The sequence below is a fragment of the Auxenochlorella protothecoides genome, assembly GCF_000733215.1.
Source record: "Auxenochlorella protothecoides strain 0710 unplaced genomic scaffold scaffold24, whole genome shotgun sequence".
In the NCBI taxonomy this organism is placed as follows: Eukaryota; Viridiplantae; Chlorophyta; class Trebouxiophyceae; order Chlorellales; family Chlorellaceae; genus Auxenochlorella; species Auxenochlorella protothecoides.
In genome coordinates, this window is record NW_011934249.1 from 334,473 (window position 1) to 355,143 (window position 20,671).

The 20,671-nt window shown below is 63.7% G+C and overlaps 6 protein-coding genes across 6 annotated transcripts in view; 4 read left to right on the top strand and 2 right to left on the bottom strand.

Annotated features, from left to right (window-relative positions):
- F751_2532 (Bromodomain and WD repeat-containing protein 3) overlaps positions 1–6,933 on the top strand; it is a gene marked incomplete at both ends in the record, with an annotated part of 9,298 nt that extends 2,365 nt beyond the window's left edge. Inside the window, 12 exons of the mRNA XM_011400284.1 lie at positions 823–1,083; positions 1,220–1,386; positions 1,522–1,773; positions 2,007–2,129; positions 2,341–2,474; positions 2,721–2,902; positions 3,096–3,311; positions 5,280–5,432; positions 5,591–5,740; positions 5,906–6,131; positions 6,326–6,471; positions 6,673–6,933. Coding sequence (XP_011398586.1) covers positions 823–1,083; positions 1,220–1,386; positions 1,522–1,773; positions 2,007–2,129; positions 2,341–2,474; positions 2,721–2,902; positions 3,096–3,311; positions 5,280–5,432; positions 5,591–5,740; positions 5,906–6,131; positions 6,326–6,471; positions 6,673–6,933 — 2,271 coding nt within the window. The remainder of the gene's footprint in view (positions 1–822; positions 1,084–1,219; positions 1,387–1,521; positions 1,774–2,006; positions 2,130–2,340; positions 2,475–2,720; positions 2,903–3,095; positions 3,312–5,279; positions 5,433–5,590; positions 5,741–5,905; positions 6,132–6,325; positions 6,472–6,672) is intronic.
- Positions 6,934–8,830: 1,897 nt separating this feature from the next.
- F751_2533 (Major facilitator superfamily domain-containing protein 5) lies at positions 8,831–12,187 on the bottom strand (the record flags this gene model as incomplete). Its single annotated transcript, XM_011400285.1, has 12 exons — positions 8,831–8,926; positions 9,077–9,181; positions 9,336–9,423; positions 9,649–9,747; positions 9,912–10,007; positions 10,186–10,287; positions 10,424–10,511; positions 10,683–10,799; positions 11,120–11,273; positions 11,421–11,589; positions 11,780–11,924; positions 12,034–12,187. 12 exons carry the CDS (start codon positions 12,185–12,187, stop codon positions 8,831–8,833), a joined length of 1,413 nt encoding a protein of 470 aa, XP_011398587.1.
- A 596-nt stretch (positions 12,188–12,783) lies between these two features.
- On the top strand, positions 12,784–14,887 carry F751_2534 (tRNA dimethylallyltransferase; the record flags this gene model as incomplete). Its single annotated transcript, XM_011400286.1, has 7 exons — positions 12,784–13,023; positions 13,142–13,264; positions 13,504–13,610; positions 13,811–14,027; positions 14,218–14,358; positions 14,558–14,726; positions 14,799–14,887. The coding sequence occupies 7 exons, from the start codon at positions 12,784–12,786 to the stop codon at positions 14,885–14,887; spliced, it is 1,086 nt and encodes a 361-aa protein (XP_011398588.1).
- A 1,306-nt stretch (positions 14,888–16,193) lies between these two features.
- On the bottom strand, positions 16,194–17,337 carry F751_2535 (Succinyl-CoA ligase [ADP-forming] subunit alpha-1, mitochondrial; the record flags this gene model as incomplete). The annotated part of the gene is made up of 3 exons (XM_011400287.1): positions 16,194–17,087; positions 17,183–17,237; positions 17,321–17,337. 3 exons carry the CDS (start codon positions 17,335–17,337, stop codon positions 16,194–16,196), a joined length of 966 nt encoding a protein of 321 aa, XP_011398589.1.
- Positions 17,338–17,739: 402 nt separating this feature from the next.
- On the top strand, positions 17,740–18,551 carry F751_2536 (hypothetical protein; the record flags this gene model as incomplete). The annotated part of the gene is made up of 3 exons (XM_011400288.1): positions 17,740–17,900; positions 18,000–18,366; positions 18,492–18,551. 3 exons carry the CDS (start codon positions 17,740–17,742, stop codon positions 18,549–18,551), a joined length of 588 nt encoding a protein of 195 aa, XP_011398590.1.
- Positions 18,552–19,928: 1,377 nt separating this feature from the next.
- Positions 19,929–20,120, top strand: F751_2537 (hypothetical protein; the record flags this gene model as incomplete). The annotated part of the gene is made up of 1 exon (XM_011400289.1): positions 19,929–20,120. A coding segment is annotated over one exon (192 nt), but the record flags the coding sequence as incomplete, so codon positions are not given.
- Between the last annotated feature and the right edge of the window lie 551 nt (positions 20,121–20,671).

Consider the following 20,671-nt stretch of genomic DNA (forward strand, 5'->3'; position numbering starts at 1 on the left):
CGGCCTCCTTCGATGGCACCTGCCGCCTGTGGCAGATCCTGGGCAGCTCCGGCGCGGTCTGCCTCCAGGTCGTCGACCCACGCGAGCGCCCTTTGCAGGCGCCCGAGGCGCCCCAGGTACGCAGCGCCCGCCTGGCGTCGGTGATGGCGCGGCGAGAGGCCGCGCGGGCGGCGGCCGAGGAAGCCGCAGCCGCTGCAGCGGCCGCGACGGCCCAAGCAGGGGCGGCCAGGACCCGTGGGGACGCACAGCGGCGGCCCGCTGCGGCGGGGACGGGTCGGTACCCGCTGCGCGCCCAGGCGCAGGCGGGCGGGGACGGAGGGGGCGTCGCCACGCCACGGGTACCCGCGGTAGCCCGGGGCCGTGGCGGGGGCCGCGCCGGGCCGCACGGCCGGAGTCCGGGATCAGATGCAAGCGGCAGTGGGAATGACAGCGGGGCACCCAGTCCGGCCCGGAATGACGAGTGGCTGAGTGGCTCGGACGGCGAGGCCTCACCGCCGGAGGTGGTCCAGCTCATGCCCTCAACGGCTCGCGCCGATAACAATGTCGGTTGGTGGGCAGCGGGGTGGTATTGGGGTCGGTGGGGTGGGCAGATTTCTTATGTCAGCCTCCTCACAGCGTTGCCGGCGGGACCTCCTGTCGCTGCCTGGGCTGGGAACCCCGCATCTGCAACTCGCTGTCTTGCCTGAGCGCGGTAGAGCGTGGCAGATGCCGGGCTTTATCGCCAGTAGTGTTCCCCTCAGCCCTCCGCATCCTTGCCCCGGCACCCTCCCTCTCAGCCGCCCCTTCCCACTCTCCCTCCTCCCACCGCATGCATGCTCACAGGACTACCCCGACCATGCCGTGCTGACCGCTGCCTTCAGCCCCTGCGGGCACCGCCTCTTCATCGGAAGCCAGGACTGCACTGCGTCTTGCTGGAGCCAGGCGCCGCATGTGGAGGCGGGGGAGCCTGAGACGTGCGAGGCGCTGCCGCCGTCCTTCCACCCCTCTGACACGGTGGAGGTGCAGCGCGGCGCCGTACATCTAATCGCGTTCTCGCATCGCGGCGACCGCATCGCCATCGGCACCAAGGCTGGCCACGTCGAGGTTCGTGGGCCGGGGGAGCTGGGGGGCGCGGCGCAGGCCTGGTGTCCTGCGTGCTTCCAGCGAGCGCCGCAGGTGCGAGCAGTCCAGCCACTGCTTCGCCCTCCTGAAGCGGCCCCCTGCCCACAACCGTGCAAAGGTGTGGCGTGTCAATGACAGGCGGTCGAGGAAGGTGCGGAACGGCGAATGGACGCGGGAGCATCAGATTTCGCTGCCATGCACGGAGGAGCAGAGTCGCCAGGACGAGCGGCGGGGCCTGCCAGGCCTTGCCGTCAACCAGTTTGCATGGAACTCGGACGACACCTGGTGAGGCATATATGCTGCAGTGGCTGTCCCCGCTGGTGTGCACCAGACGAGGGTCATGCCTGCGAGGAGACAGGGGTCGCCGTGTCAGGTGCAGGCAACATGGCCGTCCTTTTACACCCACCACCGTCTTTGCAGGCTGCTGGCGGCCTCCTCCCGCCGCATCGTGTCGGCTCACAGCATTGGCAGCCGGGGCAACACCCCCCACTTTCGCCACTTCCCTCCCCTGCAACCTAAGGCCGGCGAGGACGTCCCCAGCCATTCGGGGGCGATCCATGTGCTGGAAGCCCATCCCAGTGAACCCTCCATCTTCCTCTCCGCCTGCTATGGCGGGGATGCCATGCTGTGGCGTCTGGACGGGGGCGGCACACCGTTCCTGTGCTTCTCCAGGTGCGGGGGGGGGGAGAGGATTCATCTGGCGTAGCGCGCCGCACCCTGGGCAACCATTGCTGCCGCTGGGAGAATAGGGCCTGCGGTCTGGCGGGCGGCACTGGACTGCGACGTGGAAGGCGCGGGGTGTTACACTCGAGGGTTTTTGCCCCCGGCGCGTGTTTGAGCCCGCAAGCTTGCCGGAGTCAGGGGGCACGCAAACCATCACATCTCCCTCCCTCCCCCTGTCGTAGTCTAATGTCGAGACCTGGAGCCCTGCAGTGGGAGGCTGCGCTGCCCTACATTGAGGGCCGGTTTGCGCCGGATGGGGAGAGCTTCTGCCTGGCGGACGCCTGCGGCCAAGTGCACCTCTTCTCGTGAGCCTCCGGGAGCAGTGTTGGCTGCAGTGGCTGGGTGTCAGCCCTTGGGACATGCATTGGGGCATCAGCAGCAAATAAATGTGGGTGTCCCACTGGGGCCTCCCCTTCCCATTCCCAAGGCACCTCAAGCAAGCGCTGTGCCGGTGCCCGGCTGCTCCAGTCGCCGCCGCCCGGCCCAGGCTCTCCTGTACCGCCCCGCACGACACAGGACATACCGGCGACTGGACCAGGGCATCCTGCCACGCGTACCCGAGGACCAGTTCTTCACCACAGACTACAGGCAGCTGGCGCTGACTGAGGACCGGCAGGTCGTGGACGCCGCCCTCAACCGCCCTTTCCACGGTGGGCGGCTGCAGTGGACGGCATGATATGCGGGAAAGAGTGGCTGAGGTTGCCCGAGGGATCTGCTGAATGGAGTTTCAGCCGCAGACAGGATGCCTGTGTGCGCATGGAGCAGCAGCAGATGGAGGCTTGGTCCGCAGGTCGCTCAGCCAGTGAGGGACCTCAGCAGCAGCTTCCCGGCGGTGACCTGTCTCCCAGATACTCCAGCCCCTTGCTCATCGACCCCAACGTGCGCCACACATGCAGAGCTGGCGCTGGAGCGGGTGCTCTGCGACGCCAGCAATGTGAACTATGACGAGCGTATTCAGGACGCATTCCGCGAGGGTCGGCTGTCAGCCATGCCGGAGGCCCAGTGGCAGAAGCTGAGCCACTCGCAGTCTGCCTCCTACGCCTATGTGGCGCCGCCAACCCTGGCCGCCGGGTGGCTGGTAAGTGGGCGCTGGCACAGAATTGGCATCGGGCGCTGTGCTGAGGACAACAAATGTGCTCCTCGCAAGACGAGGAGTATCAGGGCTCTGCCTGTCCATTCCCATCATGCCCCTGAGGAGACACACCCCTGCAGCTGACCCGTCTCCTCCACAAAGACCCGCATGGTCCCCATCCCCCAAATGTCTGTCCCAGGTTCAGCAGCGGGGTGGGCAAGAGACCGAGACGGCGGATGCCATGGCACGGGTGGGCGCCAGCCTGGAGGCGTATTACGTCAGTTGCCCAGATCTTCTGCGGGAGATGGTGAGGCCCAAGTACCACCTGGACCTATGGGATGTTGACCCGCCCAGCGAGGACGAGGAGCGACTGCGTGGCGAGGAGGATGCACGGCAGAGGGTGGCCGCAGATGGAGTGGGGACTGAAGCGTGGCGGTGGGAGGGTAGCGATGAAGAACTGGGCGACGGGGCGACGAGCAGTGGAGGAGGTGCGAAACAGGAGGGGCTGGGAAGGGCGGGGCAGAGGGAATGGACCCTGCCAGCTTGCAGTGATGGTGGGAAGCGAAGGCGACGTGAGGAGCACAAGGGCAGGGCCCGGGCGCTACCAAGACTGGCGGTCAAAGGGGGTTGCGCCGACCCCGCGCGCCCCTCCCTTGACCATGCAATGCGCTGGGCTTGAATGGCGACACCGGGCATGCAGCTTCGAGAGTGCTCCTGGACGCGCCGGCATCCTTCCGCCTGGCATGCCGTCTGGATCCCTTGATGGCCAGTGGGGCTGGCTGCCTGCCAGCAGCAACTCCCTGTGCATCCCTGCCCACCTACACCCCGTACCATCAGGCGCGTGTTTCCCCCCTCTTCACGCGCATGCAGAGGCGAGGCCGGTTCAATACCATTACTTCAGCAACTCGGAGTCACCCTCGGATGCCTCCCGCGACGCTCATGCCAATCAGCGGCGGCGGCACGTCCTCAGGCACAGCGCACGGCTCGCCGCCCGCCAGGCCACGCAGGGAGCGGAGAGGCCGGGCACGCCGGGGCCGGGCCCCGCCCCGCAGACCCGGGAGCAACAGCGCGCGGACAGGGTGAGCGGAGGGGACTCGGTTTCTCGGGAGGCGGAGGTGTGGGTTCCTTGGTCTGGGTGGCTGGGTTGGAGCTGGAGAGCCCTGGCTGGAGAGGCTCGAGCATGAGGATGGGTCGTGCGCCCACGGACACTGCACAGCACTGGTCGACGCCCCGCACCCATGTGGGCGTGGGCTGGCGCGGTGGCTGAGTGAGCACCACCGCCCCCTCTCCCGTAGGCGGCACGGGCGGCGCGGCGGCAGGAGGCGCTGGCGGCGGGCGCGGGTCCCCCGCAGCCCCCCCGGCCGAGGAGGGGGGCCGGGCGCGTGCGTGATGCGCCCACACACCGGAATTTTGACGTTGATGATGATGATGATGAGGTGGGCCAGGTTGGGTCGATGCTGCTGGCGCGGCGGGGTCTGAGAAGCAGATGCCGAGCACCCAGCCCCAGCGACGTTTCCCGCCGCACGTGTCTGGGCATCGTGCCACCATCCCCCCCCCCCCCCCTCCCCCCAGTTGGAGTCCTGGGGTGATGCGGGGGCAGGGCCTCCTGCCCAGGCTGCCTCGCGCTCGTCTCGCAGGCGACGCGCTCCCCCGCAAGGGGGTCCGCGCCCGTCACTCGCCTATGACTGGCTCAGGGTCCTCAGGCCCGGCATGCCCTTCTACTGCCCGCAGGTCGGTGGGTGGGTGGGATGGCGGAGGGGTCCGAGCCACAGAGTTGAGGGAGCATGATGCAGGGGAGGGCATGTGCATGCACCAGCTCCAGCCTCTGGATGGCAGGGCCGTGGGGTGCGCCCCCCTTTCCTTAGCCGCGGTGGCCTGTTCCCCGTGGCGTGCCTCCATGCACGCCGCCGCCCCCCCCCGGGGGACGTGTTTGCCGTTCAGGGTCCGCCAGCCATGAGTAATACCAGTTGGTCAACAAGGGGGCGGGGACCGCTCAGGCTGTCGCCCTCTGAACCATGCCCCGCTGATCCACGGCTCTTGCCCCACCCCCACTCACTGCCCCAATCTCGGCCCCAAACCGCTTGGCCCCCTTGGTAGATGGGTGATCGTGTGGTGTACTTCCGCTCGCAACACGCGACGTGCTGGTGGAAGTATCACCCAATGGACTTTGATGAAGAGCGTGACTGGGCGCCGTGGCATGTCGTGACCGGTGGGCTTCCCATGAACGATAGCGAGCCTTGCAGGTGGGGAGGGTGGCCTGGCCACGCAAGGCGCGTGCAAGTGTACTGCTGCGCTCGCAGTGCGTACCAGTGGGATGGCAGTGGCACGCTGAGTGCGGGATCTCAACCGTCCCCCCCCCCCTTCACCCTCTAACCCCCGGGAGAATATAATTGTGCACAGGGTGGTCGGCATCAGCTACGTTATCGATGAAGACCTCGGCTACACCGCCTGCGACGTGCGATTGAGATTGGACGCCAGCCCCTACCGATCCGACACTGAAGACCCCAGCCAGCCCCACCAGCCACCCCCATACGAGGTGGGGCGCGCGAAGGGTGAAGTCGCCTGGTGGGAGGGGGTGGGGTTGGGGAGCGCAGCCAGGTGCACACGAGGCTGCCGCTGCCGACCCTCAGGGCACCATGGACCGTGGTTTCTTGATCCAGGGAGCCCCCCCCTCCCCCCCGCCCCTCGCCCCAGGGCGAGGAGATGACGGTGCGCCTTCCTCACCCGGACCGGGATATGGAGGAGTTTGTGATTTTGGCACGTGACTTTGGACGGAGCCTGAGCCAACACCTGGCCATCGGGGACACCGTCGTGGTGCGTGGAGACATGGGGTCGTGTGGGCGGGTGAGGCCCGGCAGTCCCAGCCAGCACCTGTGGCTGCAGGTGCTGAAGCATGGGGCGGGGTCGCTCCGCCCCTGTCCAGGTTGCCGGCCCGTCCGGCGACAGCCAGATGCCCTGGCCGCGCCAGGCCCAGCCTCACCACCGCCATCGCGCCTCACTGCTGCCCAGGGGTTCTGGAGGGAGGCCGTGGAGGAGGAGGAGGATGCCCAGGGGGCCCTGGCCGGTGCCAGGACCCCCAGCCGGGACCACACCGAGCCGAGGGGCCAGTACTGGAAAGGAATAGTGGTGGATTTTGATGATCATAGACCATACATGCACAACCATCCCTCTCCCTTGGAGCCCTTCCACCTCCGCGACACCCTCCTCTACAACTCCGTCCGCGTGACGTGGGAAGGTGAGCGTCCGGGGACGCTGGAACCAAATGCCGAGGAAGGGGTGGGGGGTGGGGTGGGGGTGGGGGTGCATGGCGGCGGGGACGCTGCCGCGTGCTTGCCTCTCATCTAAAGCCGCTGGGGGCGGGCAGTCCACCCTCACCGCTGCCACCTGCTGGACACCGTGGTGCGTCCCCTGTGGCAGGCATTCTCACAGATGGCCAAGGCGGTTCGGGCGTGAATCTCGAAGACACGGGGCTGGAGGAGGGGGAAGCCAACACCACACGCTCCTGCTTCTGGGAGCTGGACACCTGGGAGGACTTTGTCGGGGAGAGGCGGCTGCGTGACCGGCAAGCCCTGGTGGTGAGCGTGCCTGTGCCGGCACCCTGCCCAGGCGTGCCAGGGGACGGCCTGGAATTTCAGGCAGGGCCCCTTCGCCAGCAACCCAGCCTTCCCTAGCGGGCAGGGCCAGGGCCTTGGGCGCTTTGCCAGCGCTGTGGCACGTACGTGCTGTCTCCGCCCTTCTACCCTCCCCACACCAACACGCTCTCGCCCGCTCAACAGGTGGATGCGGAGAGGCACAGGGCACTCAAGGACCTCCTTCCCGGGTCTCGAGGCAGCAGAGCCGCCAGCGACGAGCTGATGGAGCTGCCGGGCCAGGACGTGCAGTTCGTGTCGGTCCGGGGGACGGCAGAGTTTTACAATCGAGTGGTGCGCCTGGGTGGGTGCACCGAGCTGGTTTCCTGGGATCCGGGTGCATCCAACCTCGCTCCCAGGCTGGCAGGCTCTGGTAGTCAAAGCACCTTGACCAAGTTACGGAATTGACGGGGTGCTCAGCTCGGATGAGAGCAGGTTTGGCAAGGTTTGGCACCTGAGCCAACATTCCACCATAGCGTTGCGGACCCATCATCCCCTGCAGGTGCCACTGCCGCTGTGCCCGGCAGACGTGATCAGGAGGCTGTGCAATGGGTACTACAGGACCTGCGAAGCCTTTCACCATGACCTCGAGGTGAGCCGGCGGACGAGGAGTGATTGGAAGGGAATATGCTCAGGGCTGCTGGGTATGCGCCGGGTCATGCAGGGACCGTCGCTGAGGTTGGTGGGGCAGTTGAGGGCTTGGCTGAACCTCTAGCACGCCCGCCGACGCTGTCCGCGAGCCCTTCCGCCCACCCCCAGACGATTCTGAGCAACGCTGAACTCTTCAACGGTGCCGACAGCCCGATTGTCGATGAGATCCGGGATTGCATTGCTGTCCTCAGAGACACGGTGAGCGGCACCTGCGTGTTGTTGGGATGGAGAGGGGTGAAGGGAGTGGAAAGAATTCTGAACATCCGCAGGCATCACCCTCATGGCCCTGCTCAGAGGTCTGTCTGGGGCAGATCGCGGATGCACTGCCCCGTCTCGCATCAGGCTACCGCTGCTCAAACCGACGACCTCGCCCCTGCACAGGCGAGGGTGACCGAAGACGATATCGTGTTTAGGGCCGCCCCCGACAGGGGCCCCATAGACCCTTGGCCATGGCTGAGCGAAACGGAGGGGAGGATTTGGGAGGGTGGTGGGGACTCCGACGCGGCGGGCCCGTCCCACGGCCCCCGTCACCAGCCCGGGCCGCAGAGGCAGGGCCTGCGACCACGCCGACAGCCTCGCGCGGGGTCGCCCCCATTGCGGAGCGGCGGGGCGCGGCGGAAACGGAGCCGCTCTGGCTCCCACGACAGCAGCAGCAGCGGCAGCGGCGGGTGGGAGACGGACTCCGACGGCGGCCGCGGGCGACTCAGCGGCCGCGCCGGGGCCGCCGGGGTCTCCTGGCCCCGGCGAGGCGCGGCAGGAGCCAGCCAGGTCGTGCGCCTGAACCTGCGCGGCGCCTCGGCGCGTGCCGCCGGGACCACGCGCTCCGGAAGGGCTGTGCAGCCGCCGGCGCGCATGGCGGAGGAGGCGCCGGCGCCGCGCAGGGCGGGCGGCGGGGCGCGAGCCGCCGCCCCCGGGCGGAGGGTCTCGCTGCGGGCGGCGACGCGCCGGCCGCGCTACGACGACGGCTCAAGCGACGACGACGGCTCAAGCGACGACGACGACGCGTCGAGCGGGGAGGACGGGACAGGGCGGGGTCCTTCGCCCTCGCCCGCGCATGGGTACAGCACGCGCCGAGCCTCGCGCGCGGGGGCGGGGCCGGCGCCACGGCGCCCCACGCAGGCTTCGTCCCGACGGCGGTGACGTGCACGCATGGTGGACGGCGAGGTCCCCACATCCGCCGCAAGGTGTGCCTCGCTCCAACCCCGACCCTCCACATCCTCGGGTGCCGTCACCCAGTCTGCTTACAAGGCCTTCAGGGCATGAAGGAATGTGAATGTTATGGAGACAAGCTGTACTGCCACGGCGGGTGGGTGGGGCGGGGAGACAGGGAGGCGCACAGCAGGGGACCACAGGCCGTGAGGGGGCGGTGGCGTGCCGGTGCCTGGGGAAGGTCTGCCTGCACATACTGTGGCACGCAGGGCAGCACCCCCCCGCGCGGCCGTCACCAGGTCCCCACTCGACAAGAGGGATGAGGGGAAGAATGATACAAGCTCCTGAAAGTCAAGGCAGCGAGGGGGGCAGCCAAGGTCCCAATCCCCCCCGGGGGGGTGAGGCGGGAGGCATTGGGGGCCGGCCATGTCACCATGGGGTGACGGGTTTGGAAGGGGAACAGGGGGGATGGTGGGAAGAATCGAGCCCTCCGGGCCCTGCCCGCTCACACCGCGTCGGCCTCCGCCTCAGCGGCCAGGGACCCTTTCTCCAGCTTGGCGGCGGCCACCAGACGCTGGTCCTCATCAAAGTGGGAGCCGGCCTGCGGGGGGAGGCAAGGGAGGCGTGGGTGCGGGGAAACCATGATGTGGGCAGACCTTGTCACAGGCCGGCCAGCCCCCATGCATGGCCACTAAGGTACCCCTCCAAAATGGAAAACACTTTCTGGTCTCGTTCCCAAGAAGCCATTCACCTGTTCCTGGTGGATGAGAACGGCAAACTGGCGCTGGCAGGCGAAGCAGATGCCCAGGAAGGAGGCGCACATCCCAAACATGGTGGACAAGGAGTAGCTCCCCACCTGCGCATCGTCGAGTGCATGCTGGATGGTTGGAGGTGCTGAAGGGGGGTGCAGTTTGACACGCGCGGAGCTGGTGCTGTGGCTGTGATGCAAAAGGCCTGGACCACCTGCCCTGAAGCATCAAAGTCTGCACCGGCTGCTGCTGCAAGCTCACATTGTACAGGATCACGCAAACGAAGAAGTTGAGGGGGATGCGGAAGCAGTTGATCACCGTCGATCGAATCTCCTCCGGGATGTGGGCGCTGCATGATTGGGGTTGGGGACAGACTTGTACATGAAAATGCAGATGTTGCCGAGCTGGGGGCACCGGCACAATGATCTGCTCGCGGCATCAGGAAGTCCATCTTCTTGATGATGCCCTGATGCAGCTGCATCACACCCCACCACGAGCCATGCCCCGAAAGGGGGGGGTGCTGCCAGCCCCCCACTGATTCATCGTTCCCCGGCGTGATCACCCCCGCTCCCACCTGCGCATGGTCATCATGGAGGGCCAGAAGATGCCCACGCAGACCTCGAAGCCGCAGAAGGCCAGGAGGTGGAGCTTGCCAGCCAGCGACAGGCTATCGCTGCAGAGCGTGGAGGACGGTGGGGGTAGGGCATGTGTGACCAGACATGCTGCGCCGGAAAACATTGTACGAGCTCATGTCTCGAGGGCAGGAACCATGCCACGGCATGTTTCCTCTCGAGCCAGCCACCCCCTGCACATCCTCCCTCCCTCCCCTCGTCCAACCTGTTGCTGGCCTTGGCAGGCGGGACGACGACAGGGATGGTGAGGCAAAGGGCAGCAAAAGCGAACACGACCTGCATGTAGCGCTCCACCTTGATCCTGCAAAGGTGGAGAATGTGGATTTGAGGGTTAGCAGGGTGAGAGGGAAGCAATGCGGAGCGATCCCGAGTGGCATCTTGACCGCTCCAATTGCCCTGTCAAACACAAAGGGTGACTGTCCAATGCGCAAGCCTGCACCGCGATCCACCAGCTCCCTCGCCCTTCCTCCCGGCCTCACGTGGTCAGCGACATGAGCTTGCCGGCCAGGGCAGAGCCGACCATGGAGGACACCATGAAACAGGCGAAGATCATGCCATGCGGCAGGTGCTCGCCGTTGGGGCTGGGATGGAGGAAGTGGAGGAGTGCTGTAGAATGGGGCGTCAAGGCCGAGTACACAAGAGTACCTGGCACAGCAAGACACGCGACGGCGGGGAGTGCCTCGGTCCACCCTCCTGCTGCCCAATCAAGGGCCTTACCTGAGGGCTGGAGTCCAGAGGAAAACAAAGGTGTACATGGACCCCTCAAAGAGGGACTGCATCGCTCCCAGCAGCGCGAACTTGGGGTCTGCGGGTGGGTGATGGAGGGCATGGGGTGGGGACAGTGAACAGGGCGCCGGAGGATGAGAGGAGGGAACCCAGAGGCACGAAACAAGGGCCAACCTTGGTGATACATACATCACCGGAGCCAATCCAATGCCTTCGTCCCCTTCGCTCCCTGAAAATTCTCCCCACGCACCGCTCATGATGAGGGTGTAGGCCTTGCCAAAGGACTCAGCCAGACTGGCCGACTCGGAGGAATCGCCGTAGTTTTCTGTCCAGGTCAGCGCGATGATCACACCCCCGATGACCAGGACTGCAGAGGGGCCGAGAGTCGGTGTGCATGTGAGACCCTTGCAGCCTCAGGGTGCAAGCAATGTGTTCCCATCTCCAGTGGCCAAGGCTCCAACATCATTCCTCTCCCCATGCTATGGACCATGGTGGAAGTACTCAGTGCGGAACCCTCTCTGCCTCTAGCTTCACAAAGGGTGCTGACCCCAAACCTAAGGCTGCCTACCAGAGGCCAGGACTCCGGCACTCTCATGTGGAAGCTCCCACACCACCAGCAGCCCCCTGCCCTCCACCACAGCAATCAGCCCGGCCCCGACAATGCACATCGACCACCATTCCACGCACCTATGGCTGCAGCGTCAAAGGGCGACACCGGACCCAGGCGGAAGGTGTCCACCAGGGAGTGGGAGAAGAGCCCTGCCAGGATGGCAACCAGGCCATTGCCCAGGAAGACGGCCTGGGAGAAGATGCCGCCCAGCCACTCGGGGTTGTAGCCCCTCTGCCAAGGTATAGGTGATGTGAGAGGGTGTACTGGTGAGTGTGTCGGGATGCACGCTGATGGCTGTAGAGCTCCCAGAGCAAGTGAGCAGATGGGGGCCACCCAGGCCTCAAGAACTCCCCACCCTGGAGCCACCCAGGACCACACCTTGTTGTGCTCGCCCACGACCCAGCTCTCAAAGGCGGAGTAGAGGAGGGAGGTGGCGATGCCACACAGGATGCGGCCGAAGAAGAGCACCCAGAAGTTGGGCGCGTGCTTCGTGAAGCAGCCCAGCGTGTAGCAGACGACGTAGAGGAGCGCGGCGCGCTTCCTTCCACTGGCAGGGGAGGAGTTGGCGGGGTGTAAGAGCGGAGCGAATGGCATGCCACGGGTGGCAAATAGGTACAGGAGTGCTTGGCACGAGCCTATGCGCATCCAGTGTCGCTGGGTTTCAGCCACGGCGGAGACCCTGCCATGCACTTCCCAGGATCCCCACCCCAGGCGCTCTGCCCTGGCAGGCCACTCACTACTTATCGGCCAGGGACCCCATCACGGTGCCGAAGATCATGGAGGAGCCAAAGCCGGCGATGAAGAGGCGCCCGATCTCGCCCCGGGTGAAGCCATAGTGCTCATACAGGGCGTACACGTACGGCCCCTGCAGCCAGTCCCCAGCTGCGCATGGCACACGGCATGAGGTATGAGAGCGAGGTAGTCTGCATCAGACTGTGATCAACTGGCCCGGCAGAGGCCACCGAATGCCCCTCGCCCCGGCCCCTCGTACCCATCATGAAGGAGTACACCACGAGGTAATTGGTCTTGAACCCCCTGAAGGCCAGATCGGGAGCAGCCGTCACCTTCACCAGCCGATTTCCATACTCGAATACGGCCGCTGCCACTGCACCGACCATGAAAAGGTAGACGTAAAAGGCCTCCATACTGGTGGGCCAGCAACAGATCTGTGCGCGTCCGCGTGCAGTTGACTAGGATGGGACTTGATCGAGCTGAGCTTGAGCCGATTTAGGACAGATGAATGCCAAGTATGGCTGACTGCTCCGCCTGGCACGTCCACTGCCCAAAACTCGTTCTCGTTAGTTGCCGGGTAGCGGCTCGGAGCAGCTTCCGTCAGCACGGCCTGCGATTGAGCGCCGACTGGTATCAGGCTCCGGAACGACTGACGAAATTGACAAATGTATTGCTTGATGGTGCCATGCTGGCGAGGTGCCCTGTGACTCGTCCGAGAAGAATTGCATGCCGGGTAGGGAGGCCTGCCTACAGGTCGACGATTCCCGCGCTCGATCCACGGCAGCTCGCAACTCGGCGCGCGGAAAATTTAGTACCCGTCCGGATGGAGGTGCATCGAATGTCACGGCTAGATACGGCTTTATCGTCCACATTGGGCCATGTCACGGAAGTGTTTCCGGAGAAGCGGGAGCATGGCGTGTCCAGTTGCCATACATGGCCGTGTTGCCATGAGACCGACTGCCCTGTCTGCCCCTGCGGGGCTCGTAGTGCGCGCCCCCATCGGAACCCCATGATAGCCGGTCCTTCGCGCATCGCATCACGTGCTGGATACGCTGCGCTTGCAGCTCGAGGCTTGGCGCGCATGACATCGGACCAGGCCAGGCCTCGCCCTGCCGTCGTGATCATTACCGGCCCAACTGCGGTGGGAAAGACGGACCTGTCGATCCGGCTGGCCAAGGCTTTGGACGGAGAGATCATCAGCGCGGACTCGGTCCAGGTCTATCGGCAGCTGGACGTGGGCTCCGACAAGGTGAGGACCAACAGGACATGGACACCTGGTGGGTTGTCCACCCTGCAACCCATGTTCCGCAACACCGCTCAACAAACACCCTTGTTGTGGCTGGCTCATCCTCTCACCACACAATCAGATTCCTGTGGAAGCAAGGCAGGGCGTGCCCCACCACCTCATCGACATCCTGGACCCCCAGCAAGACTTCTCGGCAGGCATCTTCCATGACCTGGCCTGGGCTGCAGTGGATGACATCGTGCAGGTGGGGCTGTGGATCGTATGTGTGCCCTGGGAAGAGGGATGCCTCGTGGGCCTCACCAGCGTTTCAATCCCATTCCTTCCACTCCAGCTCCCCTCCCATTGCGCATGTTTAAGAGGAGCAAAGTTCCCATTGTCGTCGGCGGGACAGGCCTGTACCTCCAATGGTTCATGCATGGCAAGCCAGGGACGCCGGTGTCCACCCCCGAAACCGCAGCCGCTGCCCAAGCGAGGCTGGCCCAGGCTTGGGAGGAGGCAGCCGAGCAGGGCCAGACCCTCTCCCAGGAGCAGGCCTGGGTCCTCGGGTGCCGGCTGGTGCGGGACCTGGGGGACGCCCAAGCCGCAGAAAGGTACCGAGGAGGAGTGAGGGAGAGGCATCCAAGAGGGGTTTGAAGTGCCTTCAGGTATCAGGGAGCTGGGAGATTTCCGGGGGGAGGCAAGGGGAATGGTGGGGACTGTCATTGCTCCTTCCCAGCTGAGGTCTGCAGCTCCTTGGCTGCAGCATGAGGATGCTTCCAACCGCACCACACACCCCTCACCGCACGCCCAGGCTGGCAGAGGAGCCCAACAACACCTATCGCCTGGCGAGGGTGGTGGAGGTCCTGCTGTCAGCGCCGGGGGCTCGCCTGTCGGACTTTGCGCAGGCGGGCCAGGAGCGGCGCAGGGCCTTCGCGTTCCACCCCTTTTTCCTGGTCCGGCCGAGGCTGGATCTGTACCGCAGGATCGACTCCAGGGTGGACCACATGGTCAGCAGCGGGCTCATCGGGGTGAGGGTGTCTCATTGTGGGTGAGGGGGTTAGAAAGGACCTTGGCAGGGTGGTGCTGCACGGTAAAAAAACGTCGATGCGGCTCGTGTGCCTGTGGAGCTCCTGCCACAGCCCTCGGGCCCACCATGCCACCCGAGCTCCAGCCTGTGTCTGGATCGAGGCGACGCGTACCCCCCCTCGGCGCACACAGGAGGCGGCCCACCTCCTCGCCTGCGGTGCTGCGCCAAACACAACCTGTGCCACGCGGGCCATCGGGTACCGTCAGGCCCTCCTGGCACTAGAACGCCTGAGAAAGGAGGAAATAAAAGATGCTGAGCTGCCTGGTATTCTGGTGCGTGGGCGTGGGTTGAACGGGTGTGAGGCAGGAGCTGCACGTGGGAATTTTGCTGGAGTCGCCACCATGACTTCCGCAGGCCCCCCGTGAGATCCCATGCTCAGGCTTGAGGAATACTCGAGAGCAACTTTGAATGCCTGCTCACCCTTTGCCCAGCTCCATCCCCTCACCGACCGTCCCCCCCATCTCTACTTAGTTGAGTCTGGTGGTCGACATCCAGTCTGCCACTCGCAAGCTGTGCCACCGCCAGATGACCTGGTTCCGAAACCGGCCGGAATTCCGCTGGCTGGATGCCACTCAAGACACAGACCTGCTGCTGCGCCAAATCTGCGATCATGTGCAGGGGGACCCAAGTGCTGCGACAGGTGAGCTGAACTATGATCTTGTGCATCGATTGAGTTTCTACATTGCTCAAAGGCACCGCCGCGACTCACCAGGGTATGGCAGCGACCCCAAGCGCCTGTTTTTCAGCGACTCTCAACTCTGGTCGCCACAGGCGCTGCAGATCAAGTGTATGGGATCTTGACCCGGGAGGAGCAGCATGCATTAAAGCGTTACAGACCGGAGGCCTCTGTGTTTGGTGATGCGTCGCATCCAAGAACTCTGCGCGGTGTGGCTGAGTTGACACAGTGGCTGAGGGAGCAGCAAGCTTAGCAGCGCTTCACGTCCTGAACCCTTTGAACTGAATCAATGCAGGTGACACGCTTAAAACTATTGGCAATTGCTCCAGCTTATCGCTTGGAGTAATGTTCTGCATGTGCTTTCATCATCTGTAACATCTTGTGACCCAAATTTCACTCGCAATGGACTTACTCCACACTTGAGAGCACCAGCCATGTATACGCAGCAGCGGTGGAACACGCAAGTGTCAAGCACATGAGCAGTGCAGGTGCTAGCCTTGAATCACGCAAGCATGGATCAAGGGCGTCCACAGGCTTGTCGTCGGAGTCGAGAGCATCACCAGGAGGCCCAGCGGTTTCGAGCTCCAACATCGTGGGCATGACAGCTGGGGCCGTGCTGCGTGTAAGGTTGAAGGTCAGGACCTCCAGGTGCGCTCCAGGATACCTTTCTTGACTTGATTCTCCATGTCCCTCGTCCATCATGGTCTCGAGGGTGGCTGCGCATTCAGCGTCCTGGCACTCGATGCCGGGAACTCCGATCGCCTGCCGCCGACCCGACCCGAGCATGACCGTGTTCAGGCGGTGCAGTCGCGATGTCGACGCCGAGCCGTTGGATGTTTGCATGAAAAGCCTGCACCTCGGTAAGCACCAAGCGTCTCCATGCGCCCGTATGATGACGACCGGTGAGGGGAGGCCTCCGGCAGCATCCGTCATGGCGACGTTGGGAAAGGCCATGCCATTCCCGATCATCAGCAGGATGACGAGCAAGGCTCTCATGTTTTGCGATCGCATGCGATGATCTACCTCTTCATTCGAGCATCCAGGATCAAGGTAAGGCAGTGCATGGGATCGGAGCTCGGCTCCCCTCATGGCAGAGCTAACAATGAATCCTCCTTTCCTCACGCACTCCTCGCCAATGCGACATTCCACACACTGAGCGCATGTTTCGCCCGACTTGTCCATCGAGTGGGGCATGCTCTCTCCCTATCTATACTTGCAACATGAACGCTGTCTGCTCCTGGGGTTAGTCGCAATGGCATCACCCCTTGCATCTCCTCAGCTACCACCCCCCCACCCTCTCCCCAAACATATGCACACCGTCCTTGCTACCCGCCCCCTTTGCACAGTGCTGAAGATACAGACCCAGGCGCGACATGGGACAGGGGCACCTCCATTCATTCTGTTGGGCGTGGCACGCCCCCGGCGCCCCTCTCAGAGCAGTCCCCGCTCCTCAAACAACTTCTTCATGGCGACGCCCATCTGGGCGGGGGACTGGCTGACGGTGACCCCCGCGGCCTCCAGCGCAGCAATCTTGTCCCCGGCGGTACCCTTCCCGCCCGAGATGATGGCGCCCGCGTGGCCCATCCTGCGCCCCGGCGGCGCGGTCAGCCCCGCGATGAAGCTCACCACGGGCTTGTCAGTGCCGGAGGCGCGGAGGAAGTCGGCGGCCTCCTCCTCGGCCGTGCCCCCGATCTCGCCGATCATGATGATGCCCTCGGTCTGCGGGTCCGCCACGAACCGCTCCAGGCAGTCCACGAAGTTGGTGCCGTTGAAGGGGTCGCCGCCAATGCCCACCACCGTGCTCTGGCCCAGGCCCTGCTGCGTGGTCTGGAACACGGCCTCGTAGGTGAGGGTGCCGGAGCGGGAAACGACGCCGACGCGACCCGGGGTGTGGATGTAGCCGGGCATGATGCCGATCTTGCACTCCCCGGGCTTGATGATGCCGGGGCAGTTGGGCCCAATGAGCCGCGACGCGCTCTGCTGGCTCAGTGCCTTCTTCACGCGCACCATGTCGTGCTGGGGGATGCCCTCCGTGATGCAGACGATGAGGGGGATCTCCGCCTCCAGCGCCTCCATGATGGCCGCGGCGGCAAACGGGGGCGGGACGTAGATGGCAGTGGCGGTGGCCCCCGTTGCCGCCCGTGCCTCCGCCACCGTGTCGAACACGGGGAGGCCCAGGTGGGTGGTGCCGCCCTTCTTGGGTGTCACACCCCCGACCATGTTGGTGCCGTAGTCGATGGCCTGCTGGGAGTGGAAGGTCCCGTTCTTGCCGGTGAACCCCTGTACGATCACCCGGGTGGTCTTGTCCACGAACACGGCGGGGGTCTGCGGGGTTGGAGCAGGGATGTGAAGGGGTGGGATGGGCGCGACACCTGGGCTGAAGGGCACTGGGAGCGGCCCTCGCGGCCACGCACTCTCACCTCGGCGGTGCTCAGGAGCCGGGACCCCAGCGGGGCCAAGGCTTGTGCGGCAACCCTGTGCGAATCAGGTGGGCGGGATTGGCTTGCGATGCAGATGAATGTGTGCAGTATGAAACTCAGACGGATCACCGTGCGCACCTCTGCAGACGCTGCATGCTGGGCCCGTCACGAGGAGGAGGTCCGCGGGGTTTATTGGTGCCACAATGCGGGAGGAGACGGAGCACACAGGTTACTCGGACCCTAAAATACTTCTGTATTTACCGAAAAGGAAGGAACGAGTGAGGAAGTCGGTGGGTGTGTCGGGGCGAGGGTGGGAGGATCTCACTTGTCCAGGCACCGAGTTGTAAGGGAGGGAGGACGCGCGGGTTGGAAACGGTACCCTCGCTTGGAGGTACGGGGCGATGGTGGCGGGATCAAAGTCTGCAGCCCCGAGAAACAGGCGGCTTTGTCTCTGCAGATAATGCAACACCGCAATGCAAAAGCAGAGGATGTGAGGAGCTTTTACTGTCGCTGAAGTTGTGCGCGGTTTGGTGCGGCGCCTGGGGACCCACACCATCATGACGCCCGCCCAGTGTGGCAACGGCCACGCTCATCGGGAGGCTGGAGGCGAGGAGGTCCCGCAGGACGATGACACCGTTTTGCAGTCCTTCTCGGGCGTCGTACTGAAGCGATCGAGCTCGGACGCAGGATGGCCCGGATCCTTGCAGTGCACCAAGAGGTGAGGGAGCGCTGGCAAGGCGCCGCGATCGCTTTGCACTCCGTCGTCTGTTCATGCCCTGTGGTATTGAAGGGCACCCCCTCACCTCCTTTCACCCAGTGCCTTGTCGTGGCTTCCTCAAGAGGGCGGCCCGCCCGCGCTCGCACTGCCCTTCACCGAAATTGCCATGCATGCGGTGGTGAGCGGCACTGGGGACCAGGCGGCCTGCCTGTACCTCCAGCTCGCTGGCGGCGACAGCGACTACGAAGATGAGGCGGAGGAGGAAGGGGAGGGTGCCTCGGAGGTGTGGCTCATCCCCTCCGATCCCGCCCTGGTAGAGCCCTTGTTTGCTGCCCTGAGCGAGGGCGCGGAGAGGAACCCCGACGACGGCGAGGAGGGAGAGGACGAGGAGGGCGGCATCTTCTTCGATGAGGAGGAGGTCTTGGCGGGCACGGATGCTGCACTGCATCGCCTGGAGATCGAAGAGGTGAGTGATGCTGGGTCGGCATGCCTGGGCTTTGGGAGGTGGCCTGGTGCGGCAACCTCCCTCCCACCCAGTGTGCCTGTGGAAGCTCTGTGCCCAGCAAAGTCATCATCTTTTGGTATTTGCAGGCTTTGGGAGGAGACCCAAACCGGTTCAGCGATGCCGATGAGGATGAGGAGGGGATGTGAGCTGCGGCATGACACATACAAAGACAGTGACCCAACCTGACGTCCGGTGAAGGTCACAGTGCCGTAGGGATTGCACCGGTTCGCTTTGGCAAGCGTCCGTGCTTTCCTTGCTGCTGCACATCCACGTCATCCCATGGATGCGACAGGTAACTCGTGATGGCAGGGAATGTGGTAGATGCCCACCCCCGATTCTGCCGTGTAGTTGCATGACCTTGGGCAGCCGATCGCCCTTGCTAGGAATCCCAGCCCTTGCCCCTACGCCATGATTCCGGTCTTGCTGTTCAGAGTGTGCACTGATGACCAAACTCCAGTTATGCCAGTTCTGCTACTGACATCCCGTGATACGATAACGCTGGATCATATGTCTGAGCACACACCCGCCATGCATCACCCTTTTCACTCCCTGGGCTGCCGATGATGAGAACTCATTCTCATTCATGCGTGTCAGATGAGTTTGTGTCGCCGTTCTGGCGACGTTTGCAAGCAATGATCTGATTGTTTAATCTTCTCTCTGAGGCTCCCACCGTTCCTTGTCCCTTGGGCATGGGTAGATATCAAGTGCCCTGCCTGGAAATCCCATCATCCATCCCTGTGCTGCCTTGCATATCACCAATCCCCCGCGTGGCTGATGATTATATCTACTTGTATTTGCTACTCTTGAGTGTCTCAATGACGATACCTATTCCACCAAGATCGCTGAAGCCACGCGATGGTGACTTGTGTATTTTCTTCTCACGTCCTACGGCATGAACAGTTTACGCTCATGCACGCTGCTTGCCCGGACATTTACTAAGAACCCAACGTCCGATCCATTGCAGGCGCCGGGTGACTCTGGAATGGAGAAAGGCACAGTGCGTTGCTGGGCTCCTTCCAGACCTTATATGTATGATATTGAAGTACCGTTTATCGACCAACATAAATGCATATGTACACAATTGCTGAGTTTCCTGGACGTAGCTGTAAGAAAGTAGTAGCCGTCGGAGACGCCTCCGAGGGGTCATTACACCGTGATGTCCTTTGCCTGTGCGTGTAACAGGGACAGGCTCGCTGCTGCTGAGGTAGGGATCAGGAGCATTCGGTATTTTCGGTTCTACAGTATCTTGCGCAAGCCCTGCAACGGGAGATGTACGATGCGCTGGGTTTACCGCGTGGAGCGGGCAACAAATACTGCTTCCGGGCACTCGCACATTCACCCTCGCCACACACTCCTACCTCCTCTGTTAATTTCGGGCCCCACGTCTATATGCTGGACGTGAGCAGTGCAGACAACATCTGCAGGTGCGTTATGAGGCGAGCTTGGCCGCGGCTTTGGTATGCGAGACCAGACCAAGGACACACCCTGTTTATTGACTGTGACTTTCCCCTTTCAACCACCACAGGTCGCAGGGGTACAGCAAGGCAGGCTCTGTTAAGACAACCACTCTCAACGACCTCGGTATTTCTGTCAGCGCCATCAAGCTGAGTCCCTTTGAGATCATCAAGAACCGGTCCACCAGGATCCTGGTTGCAGTCAAGTGCCTCAAGGCTGGACAGAAGGCGTGCACCGCGGACAAGGATGGCAACATTTGAACTGGGAACAAGAGCAAGAACAATTTTCGCAACAAGAATGTGGGCGACAACAACATCGGTGAGCGGGATGAGGGAAGTAGCTGGGCGTTACTGGGGTTTCAAATGCTGCCTGAGATGGACGAAGCGGAATGATACCCCTGTCTCTCTGTGCCCCTCATTTTAACATGGCAAACCTTCAACTGAGCAGGGATCTCCAACAAGGGAAACCTCAACTGGGGTAATAACAACAAGGGCATCAACCAACGCTGCAACAACGCTGTGGGAACCCGGAAGGGTCCCAACATGTGCAGTCTGAAAGAGCTCCATAAGTCCATAGTGAAAGAACTAAGACAGCCGCCGCCGCCACCCAAGAAGAAGTCGTCGCCGCCGCCGTCCAAGAAGAAGCCGCCGCCGCCCAAGAAGGCGTTGCCGCCACCGCCACCCAAGAAGGCGTCCCCACCGCCGCCGCCCAAGAAGGCGTCCCCGCCCCCCCCGAAGAAGGCATCCCCGTCGCCCCCAAAGAAGACGTCCCCACCACCTCCCAAGAAGACGTCCCCGTCCCCCCAACAAGA